The sequence below is a fragment of the Loxodonta africana genome, chromosome 2 (assembly GCF_030014295.1).
Source record: "Loxodonta africana isolate mLoxAfr1 chromosome 2, mLoxAfr1.hap2, whole genome shotgun sequence".
Taxonomy (NCBI): domain Eukaryota; kingdom Metazoa; phylum Chordata; class Mammalia; order Proboscidea; family Elephantidae; genus Loxodonta; species Loxodonta africana.
The window spans coordinates 228,885,468-228,897,833 of record NC_087343.1 but is presented as its reverse complement, the minus strand read 5'-3'; the positions used below and the strand labels follow the sequence as shown (position 1 = coordinate 228,897,833).

Below are 12,366 nucleotides of genomic sequence, written 5' to 3'. Positions count from 1 at the left end.
CCTCCCTTTCTTCCTCCTCCCAACCCCCAGCAAAACTAAGTTCCAGATGGATTAACAAAATAAAAAATGAAATTTTAAAAGAACCAAAGGACAATACTGTCGTGCTGAGAATGGGGACAAAGAGCTGAGAAGAAGGGGGTGAAGTGGCGGCAAAAGATTCGTAGCACCAGACTCGCGTACCAATGCCAGAAAAAAGGATGGCAAATCCAACAAGGAAACGCCAACCACCGGGTTCTGAACACTAGCCCACAACCAGGCTGAAGGTAGGCAGAGTGGGAGACTGCTGAAATCAAAGAGAAAACGGCAACACTGCACCAGAGAATAAATCCTCACCAATAACGCAATAACAAATGGCAAAGATACCTAAGACAAACCACAAAAACAGAAATATGGTGGATAAATAAGTGAAAAAGATACTCAACCACATCGATAATCGAAGAAACACAAACTAAGACAAAGCACCTGCCATCCACCCAATGTGGAACACGTACCCTAGTGACACCACATAGGTGGGGCCCAAGCAGGGTCCACAGAGAGCTGCAGGGGGGCATCGGGTCTGCAGATGGCTTAGGGACGCATGGGGTCCACAGACAGCTGGGGGGGGGCACAGGGTCCACAGATGGCTGGGGGGCAGAGGGCGGACACCAGCCAGAACAGCTGTGGGGGAGCAGTCAGGCCCGTCAAAATTTTGTTTTTTTATTATTGTACTTTGGATGAAGGTTTACAGAACAAACTAGTTTCTCATCAGTTAGTACACACATTGTTCAATGACACTGGTTAACAACCCCACAACGTGTCAACACGCTCCCTTCTCAACCCTGGGTTCCCTATTACCAGCTTTCCTGTTCCCTCCTGCCTTCCAGTCCCTGCCCCAGGGCTGGTAAATCCTTTCAGTCTTGTTTTGTTCCATGGTCTTGTTCAATCTTTGGCTGAAGGGTGAACCTCAGGAGTGACCTCATTACTGAGATGAAACGGTGCCTGGCAGCTACACTCTCAGGGTTTCTCTAGTCTCTGTCAGGCCAGCAAGTCTGATCTTTCTTTCTGAGTTAGAATTTTTTATTCTACATTTTTCTCCAGCTCTGTCCGGAACCCTCTATCATGATCCCTGTCAGAGCAGTCAGTGGTGGTAGCTGGGCACCATCTAGTTGTATTGGACTCAGTCTACTGGAGGCCTGCCAAAATTTTAAACACACATGCTGGACTTTTGACTAAATACATATACAATCCACCATTTTTACCTCCCCTCCTTCCTGAAATATGAATAAAATTATTGGAAAAAATTAAATTTATAAACATAAGAGGAAAAAAGATACCATCAATGAACCGTCAAACAATTTGTGGAGGAGGGCAGCACGAGGCAAAGTGTGGGTGTCAAATGCAGCCACAGAGGAATCAAGGGGCAGAGCCTGCTCCTTTGAAGCCCAGGGAGTGTGTCGCTGCTATTTTCTGGAAGAGAATATAGAGGATCATGTCCTGTTTCCTTTAAACGTTTGGTAGCATACACCAGGGAAATCATCTGGGCCTAGAAATTTCTTTTTGGGAGGTTTTTAACTAAAAGTTCAATGTTTTTAATAGTTACAGAACTATTCTGGTTAGCAACTTCATCTTGGGTTAGTTTTGACGGTTTGTGGATTTGAAGAATAGGTGCATTTCATCTAAAGTGTTGAATTTATGAGCTAAGGGTAATTCACGGTATTCCCTTATTGTCTCTTTAATACCTGTGGGGCCTGTAATGATAACTCCTTGCTCATTCTTGATACTAATAAGTTGTACCTTCTCTCTTTTTCCCATGTCAGTCTTGCTAGATAGAGGTACTTTCCTTCCATTAGGGAAATGTAAATTAAAACTACAATTCATTCAATATGAAACGAATATTTTGAACAGTCCTGTTACTATTAAGGAAATTGAACTTATAATTTAAGATATCTTAAAAAACAAATCTCTAGGCCCAGATGGTTACACAGGGGAATTCTACCTGGCATTTAAAGAAGAATTAACACTAATTCTACACAATCTCTCCAAGAAAATAGGAGGGGATCTTCCCAATTTGTTTTATGAAGCTTGTATTGCCCTGACAAAGGCAGAGAAAGAAGAAAAAAAAGAAAACTACAAGCCAATATCCCTCACGAATATAGGTGGAAAAATCCTCAACAGAATATCAGCAAATATAATTAAGCAATATATGAAAAGTATTATACACCACGGCCAAGTGGGGTTTATTCCAGGATGCAAGGCTGGTTCAATATTTAAAAATCAATCAATATACCATATCAACAGGCTAAAGAAAAACAAAACACACACACACACACAATCAAATCAATAGACGCAAAAAAGGCATCTGACAAAATTCAATACCCATTCACGATAAAAACTCTCAGAAAACAGGAACAGCAATGTTCTCAATTTTATGAAAAGCATCTACTAAAGCCTGCAGTTTATACTTGACAGTTAAACTTTCCTCCTAAAATCAGGAACAGGGCAAGGATGTCCACTTTCACCACTTTTATTCAACATATACAACTGGAGGTTCTACTCTGTGCAATACGAAAAGGAAAGGAAATAAAAGGCACAAAGATCAGAAAGAAAGAAATAAAGCAGTCCCTATTTGCAGATGACACGATTGTCTACGTAGAAAATTTCAAAAGAACCTACAAAAAATACTTTTAGATCAGGAACCAGACAAGGATCCCTTTTATCACCACTCTTATTCGACATTGTTTTGGAGGTCCTAGCCAGAGCAATTAGGCTAAAGAAATAAAGGGCATCCAGACTGGCAAGAAAGGAGTAAAAGCATCTGCATTTGCAGGTGACGTGATCTTATACACAGAAAACCCTAAGGAATCCTCCAGAAAACTACTGAAACTAACAGAAGAGTTCAGCAGAGTATCGGGATACAAGATAAACATACAAAAATCAGTTGGATTCCTCTACACCAACAAAAAGAACATCGAATAGGAAATTACCAAATCAATACCATTCACAGTAGCCCCAAGAAGATAAAATACTTAGGAATAAATCTTACCAGGGCTGTAAAAGACTTATACAAAGAAAACTACAAAACACTTCTGCAAGAAATCAAAAGAGACCTACGCAAGTGGAAAAACATACCCTGCTCGTGGATAGGAAGGCTTAACACTGTAAAAATGTCTATTCTACCAAAAGCCATCCATAGATACAATGCAATTCCGATCGAAATTCCAGTGACATTTTTTAATGAGATGGAGAAACAAATCACCAACTTCATATGGAAGGGAAAGAAGCCCCAGATAAGTAAAGCATTACCGAAAAGGAAGAACAAAGTGGGAGGCCTCACTTTACCTAATTTTAGAACCTATTATACCACCACAGTAGTCAAAACAGCCTGGTACTGGTACAACAACAGATACATGGACCAATGGAACAGAATTGAGAATCCAGACATAAATCCATCCACATATGAGCAGCTGATATTTGACAAAGGCCGCAAAACAGTTAAATGGGGAAAGGACAGTCTTTTTAACAAATGGTGCTGGCATAACTGGATATCCATCCGCAAAAAAATGAAACAAGACCCATACCTCACTCCATGCACAAAAACAAGTTCAAAATGGATCAAACACCTAACTATAAAATCTAAAACGATAAAGATCATGGAAGAAAAAATAGGGACGTCAGGACCCCTAATACATGGCATAAAGAGTATACAAAACATTACTAGCAAAGCACAAACACCAGAAGAAAGACCAGATAACTGGGAGCTCCTACAAATCAAACACCTATGCTCATCCAAAGACTTCACCAAAAGAGTAAAAACATTACCTAAAGACTGGGAAAGAGTTTTTAACTATGACATTTCTGATCAGCGCCTGATCTCTAGAATTTACATGATACTGCAAAAACTCAACTACAAAAAGACAAATAACCCAATTAAAAAATGGACAAAAGATATGAACAGACACTTCACTAAAGAAGACATTCAGGTAGCTAACAGATATATGAGGAAATGCCCACGATCATTAGCCTTAAAAAAAAAAAAAAAAGCAAATCAGAACTACAATGAGATTTCATTTCACTCCAACAAGGTCGGCATTAATCCAAAAAACACAAAACAGTAAATGTTGGAGAGGCTGTGGAGAGACTGGAACACTTATACACTGCTGGTGGGAATGTTAAATAGTATAACCACTTTGGAAATCGATTTGGCGCTTCCTTCAAAAGCTAGAAATAGAACTACCATAGGACCCAGCAATCCCACTCCCTGGAATATATCCTAGAGAAATAAGAGCCTTTACACGAACAGATATATACACACCCATGTTCACTGCAGCACTGTTTACAACAGCAACAAGATGGAAGCAACCCATCAACGGATGAATGGACAAATAAATTAAGGTATATTCACACAATGGAACACTATGCATCGATAAAGAACAGTGAGGAATCTGTGAAACATTTCATAACACGGAGGAACCTGGAAGGCATTATGCTGAGTGAAATTAGTCAGTTGCAAAAGGCAAATATTGTATAAGAACACTATTATAAGAACTTGAGAAATAGTTTAAGCACAGAAGAAAATATTCTTTTGTGGTTACGAGAGGAGGGAGGGAGGAAGGGTGGGAAAGGGGTATTCACTAAATAGACAGTAGATAAGAACTACTTTAGGTGAAGGGAAAGACAACATGCAATACAGGAGAGGTCAACAAAACTGGACTAAACCAAAAGCACAGAAGTTTCCTGAATAAACTGAATGCTTCGAAGGCCAGCATAGCAGAGGTGGGAGCTTGGGGACCACAGTTTCAGGGGACATCTAAGTCAATTGGCAGAATAAAATCTATTAAGAAAACATTCTGCATCCCACCTTGGAGACTGGCGTCTGGGGTCTTAAACGCTAGCAAGCGGCCATCTAAGATGCACCAATTGGTCTCAACCCACCTGGATCAAAGGAGAATAAAGAACACCAAGGTCACACGATAACTATGAGCCCAAGAGACAGAAAGGGCCACATAAACCAGAGACTACATCAGCCTGAGACCAGAAGAACTAGATGGTGCCCGGCTACAGCCCATGACTGCCCTGACAGGGAACACAACAGAGAACCCCTGAGGGAGCGGGAGAGTAGTTGGATGCAGACCCTAAATTCTCATAAAAAGACCAGACTTAATGGTCTGACTGAGACTAGAAGGACCCCAGTGGTCAGGGCCCCCAGACCTTCTGTTGGCCCAGGACGGGACCCATTTCCGAAGCCAACTCTTCAAACAGGGATTGGACTGGACAATGGGTTGGAAAGGGATGCTGATGAGGAGTGAGCTTCTTGGATCAGGTGGACTCCTGAGACTATGTTGGCATCTCCTGCCCGGAGGGGAGATGAGAGGGTGGAGGGGATTAGAAGCTGGCAAAATGGACACGAAAAGAGAGAGTGGAGGGAGGGTGCGGGCTGTCTCATCAGGGGGAGAGCAACTGGGAGTATGTAGCAAGGTACATATAAGTTTCTGTGTGAGTGACTGACTTGATTTGTAAACTTTTACTTAAAGCACAATAAAAATTTCTTTAAAAATTACTCTTAGAAACTAGTAAGTGAATTCAGCAAAGTTGCAGAATACAAGACAAAAGGAACTAACTATGGTTACATTCGGCAATTTTGGTGAATATAGTAATTATGTTGAGTAAAAGAAGACAATCTCAAAAGTCTCCATGCCATATGATTCCATTTATGTGGCTTTCTCAAAAAAAAAAAAGTACAGTGACGGAGAACAGATGAGTCGTCACCAGGGGGTTACAGGCAGGTGGAGGGGTGACTACAGACAGACAGTAGGCAGGCAGGTGGTGGGCTGTGGGGCTGTTCTGTATCCTGACTGTGGTGGTTACAAGAATCTATGCGTACGCTAGAGTTCATACAAGTGTACACCAAAAAAAGGGTCCATTTTACTATATGATAATTAAGAAATAAAACTAAAGACCAAAACACCCGGCCCAGGCTGTGGCCACAGCAGCTGCTCCATTCAGGGCCCAGAGCTCTAGCGGCACAGGCCTCAGGCAGATCCAGCCCAGCTCAGGGAGCAATCCTGGGAAAGGCAAAATCACAGACCTAGGAATTTGTCCCTCAGAAATAACCAGATATTCACAAGACAGATAGATATTATCAATGGAAAACTGAAAATAACCTAAATGGCCAATGACAGCAGATATGTAAAATCAAGATGGTGCTTATACCCCCAGGTAGCACATCTGTCCTCAATGCCAGGGAAAGGTCACCACATCACACAGGAACTGCGCTGTCCAGCATGGCAGCCACTAGACAAGCATGGCAACTGACATTCTAATTAATGACAATGAAATAAAATCAAGGCTTTAGCTCCTCAGTGGCACCAACCGCATCTCACAGGCTCAACAGCCACATGCGTTGCTGCCACCATGGTGGACAGCTCAGAAAGAGAAGTTGATTATTGTCACAGAGAACTCTGCTTGGATGGCACTGACTTATCAGGAAGCAACTCAAGGACAAAGTAGCATAAAGTCTGATGGCCGGCAGTGCAGGGTGCAGGCGGAGAAGCAGGACCACCAATTCCACTTCCTGACTGACGTCCTAGAGAAGCTGTCTCCCAGCAAATACACAAACCGGTGACAACGCAATGTGCTAATCATCAGAGGTATATGCAAGATAGAAAAGCAAGCCTTTTTCTACTTGATGGGTAAAAAGGATGAAATCCACATTTTAAACCTGAGAGTAATAAAACTCAATCTTTTCTTAATTGATTAAAAAACAGCCCATCACCTCGTGTTGCTCAAGTTGAAGCTTAAGTTGGTCAAGGTGTTCTTTCCTTTCCTTCTCAGCTGTCTCTTCTAAAAACGTACTGGACGGGCTAAGAAAGAAAACATGAGTTAAGCACTTTGCATACCTCACTTTTCCATTCTGAACTCCACTCTGCCCCAAGGTGAGATGCAGAGAAACTGGAGTCTCGGTCACATGGGTCAGAGACTCAGACCCCATTTAATTTCATCTTTGCTTCAAGTCCCAAATAAAGAAAATCATTTCTACATAAACATAAAATCAAAGGCTATTGGTGGTCTCAAATGGCATGAGATCACACACACACACACAAAGAGATCTGAATTCAGTTCAAAGTTCCCATATTTCAAACACATATTTAAGATGAAAAATCATTTCATTTACCTGATTTCTGCATATTCTAGAAAAGAATCTTCCTTCACCTCCTGCAGCCGTTGCTGTAGCAAGGTGAGATCTTCCTGGTAGTTTTTTTCCGCATCCCTTAATTTCTTTTCAAAATAAATCCTCAACTGCTCCAGATCGGCCTCGTGTTCGGTTTTCTCTCTCTGCTGCCGTTGCTCAAAGTCTCGCTTCAGCTGTTCTAATTCTTCCAGGCGAGACACTGGAGCCAGGAGTTGCTGGTCTAACTCTTCAAAGGGATGAAAGCATGTCATCATCTCAACACAAAACACTTGTGAAAAATCAGCAGCTATTTCAGGCCCTAAGGAGACCCGGCAGTGCAATAGTTAAGCACTTGGCTGCTAACCAGAAAGTTGGTAGTTCAAACCCTGCCACCCAGCGGCTCTGTGGAAGACCTAGTGATCTGCTCCCATAAAGATTACAGCAAGAAGACCCTCGGAAGCAGTTCCACCCTGTCACTTATGTTCACTATGAGTTGGAGTCAACTTGATAGCACCCAGCGACAACTCAGGTCCTGGGATATGGTGGGCAGAATTCCAAAAACAGCCCCGGGGGTTCTACACCCAAGTCCTGGGACCTGTGAGTGCAATGAGGGCCCCTCATAAATCAGCTGCATGATGTAGCCTGTGAGTGACGTGGGCCATGGCACCGCAGCCTTAAAACAGGAGAGAGCCGGGTGGGCTCAACCCCATGTATAGGAGCCCTGTAGGAGCAGAGTGTCTCCTCCAGCTGGTAGCAAGATGGGGATGCAGGGAGATTCAAGGCATCAGCAGCTGACAGCGACCTCCAGCCAACAGTCCTCAAAGACATGGGGCCTCAGTCCCAGCCCACAGAACTGAATTTGGCCAACAGCCTGAATGAGACTGGAAGCAGATTCTAGGATAGGCTGGAGGCAAGGACTTAGCCGGCTGACATCGTGATTTCACCCTGAGACCACAGTGCAGACCCCTGCCACACCATCTCAGGCTTCTGACCCACAGGTCTGTGAGCTAGCAAAGGGGTCTTGTTTTAAGCCACTAAGTTTAAGACGAATATAGACCAGGGGACAGCTTGTCACTCAACATGACTATTTTGATCAGTAGGATGCTGCCAGCTGGTTTACAACAATTAATTGCTAGTATAGCGTAATACTATTCAGCTATACACATTCCCTCCCTAATGGACTCAGCTTTGCTCTTCCCTGAAGCATGTTGGGGATGAATTCGGGAGGGACTCAGGCTAAGGTACAAGGCCGGGAGTGGCATGACTGGGCCAGTGGCCAAGGCCGAAAAATGCCTTAGCAACAAGAAGGAAAACATCTGGGCCTGGACATGAAGTCCCTGGGAACACTGACTGCCCAAGGACGTGGGAGAAAGTGACGAGCCTTGGTCCCAGCTGGAATGGTATACAAGCTTGAGTCCCTTGCTGGGTGGTTGCGGAAAATGCTCCAGTTGGCCGCCACTGGAGAGCAGCTGCTTGCCCGTGTAAGTAAGTTTCCCTGAATAAACATATGAATCTGCAAAGGGCTATGCATCAGTCCTTTGGATTATCTGCCAGGACACACAGCGAGGGTCTTTCCTTGCTGGGGCTGTCCCCCGACAGCTAGCTTTCAAATAACTTGGACTTAACTGGCTGGTCACCCAGAGATTTCAAATCTAAGTTCCCACAAATGTTCTCAAACACAAGGATGAAGCTCCCAGCAGGGTCCACAGTACTCAGACAACATGTGGACAGTATCCCCTAGGTCATCTCAGCCTCTGCTGACAACCTACTGCTCTCCCCGCCCACCGCCCCCGTTTGTGGTCTATCCCAGCTTCTACCCTCATAGCATTCCTGTGACAGACAGCCACAGGGTAAGACACCAACAGGAGCTGCTATCGCAGGGCAGGGTGCAGCCAAGGTGGACAGACACATGACTGGCAGAGGCTGCCTCACCTCTCGCCCTGCCTCCTGACGCTGCTCTTGTTCCAAATAGCCCTTGCCCAGTAAGCCTACTGGTGAGGTTTAGAGGCTCTGCCTGTCTGAAGCTCCCCATCTCATGGTCCAGGACCTGAGCCACACCTAGCTGTGCCCGACCTGATGCAATCTGTGTTTCTTTCCCTTCATGCCACCTGCCACCCACCATGTCCTGAGGCTGCACAGACACCACCATGATGTGGAGCAGGGCAAGACTGAGGTCCTCAAAGGAGCTCCACAGTGAGGGGGAGGGCAATCCCACAATAGTAAAATTCCAATTTGGTGTCTCAACAATTAGAAAGACACAACCGCCACTCTTGAGGATCTGAACTGTCAAAATAAAACTCCTCACCCTGCCCTCCCTGCCTGCTGGCTCTCAGAGAATCGAGCTGGGACCATAGGCGCTTGATCTCCTCTTGTGACTGAGCCTTCAACTCTTCGTACGATGCCTGAAGATGCTCTAACTGTTAAAACAGAAAAGCCTCATTAGGTGAAATGCCTGGGAAGCAGTGACATAGTATTTGTGCTTGTCTCCCTGGTGAATAGCTCGGCACCCTCATATAACAGCCATGGAAATGAACACACGTGGAATAAAGGTTCAGATCTTAAACCCACGGTTTCAACCATCAACAACAGCAACAAGAACCACTCAAGCATCAGGATTTGAGACAGCAGAACCTCCAAGACACAGAGTCAAGAGAAGGCTGGGGTTCGGGTGCCCTGACGCCCTTGACTATTCCAAGCAGCAAAGCTCTTTAAAAAATAACAATTTGGGGTTGGTTTGTTTGTTTAAAGTGAAACTTACAGTCAAGAGAGCCTAGAAAACATGACCAGCTGAGCTGCATGCTGCGGCTCCTGCACCCACACACACACACGCACACCCACAGTCTGAATCTCTGCCGGCACCACCACCCTCATGGGCTCTGGAGACCATCACCTGAATGCCTGTGAGTCTGGCCCACCCTATGTAAACACAAGTGTGACTGTGCAGGGGCAACATGGTCACACAGGCTCGTAAGTCTTCCTGGCTCACAGGCACACCCCTTGTGTGGGCGTGCCCCATGTCTGCCCCTGGAGTGAGCGCACCCCGTGTCTGCCCCTGGAGTGAGCTGTCTGCCCCTGGAGTGAGCGTGGCCGGTGTCTGCCCCTGCAGTGAGTGTGTGAGCGTGCTTTGTCTGCCCCTGGAGTGTGTGAGCATGCCCCATGTCTGCCCCTGGAGTGAGCACGCCCCATGTCTGCCCCTGCAGTTATTAGCGTGCCCCGTTGTCTGCCCCTGCAGTGAGTGTGTGAGCGTGCCGTGTCTGCCCCTGGAGTGTGTGAGCATGCCCCACGTCTGCCCCTGCAGTGAGCGTGCCCCGTTGTCTGCCCCTGCAGTGAGCGCGCCCCATGTCTGCCCCTGAAGTGAGTGTGTGAGCGTGCCGTGTCTGCCCCTGGAGTGAGCATGCCCCATTGTCTGCCCCTGCAGTGAGCACACCCCATGTGTCTGCCCCTGGTGAGTGTGCCCTGTGGCGTCCTCTCACTACAGCAGAGCCCAGAAGCACGAGAGGCTGCGTAGCCACAAGCCTGGAGCTTGTACCAGACCCTCACCCATGACCACCTGCAAATGTTCGCTCTTCCGAGGGATCCTACCCAAGCGGATCTGAGTCACTGTCAAATTACCCGTTTCCTTCACAGCACCCACTGGAATTCACTAGAGAACATATATTTGAAAAGTGTCCGAGTGAGTCCAGGGCAGCACATGATTTAACAGCACAAATCCCAAATGTTTGCCAACAGGAAAATCAACAGCAGAGCACCAGAGCTGGGAGAAGGGAGACCCCTGGCTGCATCCATCGCTCAGTCCCTCCTGGGTTCCAACCACACGCGTCTTTTCAAGTCTGAGCTTCTACCATACCGCTGAATCCAGCCCAGACTCTTTTTTCTTTTCGATTTCTTGGACTGAATGCCTGGGTCCTTGTTTGACTCGTGGGTTTGGTAATAAAAATACCTAAGGTCTCTAAGTGCAGATCTGGGCGCATTGCATGGTTCTATTTTAATATCTAGTATTTTCACTAGAAAAGCATTCTGAATACAAAGCAGCAGAAATATCTCTGGTCAACTTCTCTTAAGAATTCCTTGTTTCCTGAACTCTGGTCAGAGATCAGGGCCTTACAGTACAACGTTTGGAATTTTGGGAAACATCTCCTGGGTACTTGCAAAGCACATCATTCTCTGAACGCCAGTGTGAACGTCATCGCTGAATCAGCACATAGGCTGGCTGCTGGCATCTGTGTCCTTGAATGCTCATCTCCCAGGTCTGCCAGGGGCTGGGGGTGTCATTACACTCAGGACCGAAGTACTAGTACTATCTAGTAACAGACGGTGAAATGGCCCAGTTCCAAAATCTTTTCAAACCTCCCTAATAAACCAAATAATTAAACGTGAGTTAAGCTTTGGCTACCTCGAGCTGTTTTTCTTTTTCCTTTTCTGTGCATTTCAGCTCCAGATCTTCTAAGTGCTGGCAATGCTGAGACTGTAACTCCTCCCGTAAGTGCTGGAGGGCTGCCTCGTGCTGAGTCTCCAGGTCCTTGAGGGCACCTAGAGAGCAGTAGAGATCCGACGGCGATCAGGTTATGGCAGTGTTTCCTCCGTAACTATCATCTTCATTAGCATACTACAGCTAGTCGTCAGTGTACTACAGCTAGTCGTCAGTGTACTACAGCTAGTCGTCAGTGTACTACAGCTAGTCGTCAGTGTACTACAGCTAGTCGTCAGTGTACTACAGCTAGTCGTCAGTGTACTACAGCTAGTCGTCAGTGTACTACAGCTAGTCGTTAGTATACTGCAACTAGCAATGCCAACAAAGGTTCCGTCCTAAACACTTTCTCAGGACTTCCTCCTCTTTCAAGCCCCTCCCTGCCTCCCGGCCTTCCCTCAGGCTCCCTGTCCTTAGCATGCCCCCTGCCATCCTCCAGGGGTACGGGTACCAGGTAAGATGCAACACCCATAATGTAGAGTCAGAGATCGCAACATCGTATTTTCGGGTATGAATCTAACAACTGAATACGCAAAGAACACCTCTGAAACAAAGGTTTCAGGGCCTTGCAAGGACTGTGTCCAGAGACCCTGGTAGATGAGGGGTAGCCCCCACTTCCAGCTCTGCCCTTGCCCCCACCTGCCCCCACCCCGCCACCCAGTGTCATGTACAGACAGTCATCAGATATTTGAAAACCCACGACACAAGGCATGCTCCATCACAAACTGGTGGCTTCCTGACATCCATCCCA

General features: G+C 45.9%; 1 protein-coding gene across 3 annotated transcripts in view; it reads right to left on the bottom strand.

The window, feature by feature from the left end:
- Nucleotides 1-12,366, bottom strand: part of PCNT (pericentrin) — a 147,037-nt gene that overhangs the window by 120,180 nt on the left and 14,491 nt on the right. For all 3 annotated transcript variants that reach the window (XM_064279604.1, XM_064279605.1, XM_064279606.1), the window contains 4 exons: nt 11,541-11,677; nt 9,453-9,564; nt 7,151-7,394; nt 6,752-6,839 (listed from right to left, as the gene is read on the bottom strand). In XM_064279604.1, coding sequence (XP_064135674.1) covers nt 6,752-6,839; nt 7,151-7,394; nt 9,453-9,564; nt 11,541-11,677 — 581 coding nt within the window. The remainder of the gene's footprint in view (nt 1-6,751; nt 6,840-7,150; nt 7,395-9,452; nt 9,565-11,540; nt 11,678-12,366) is intronic.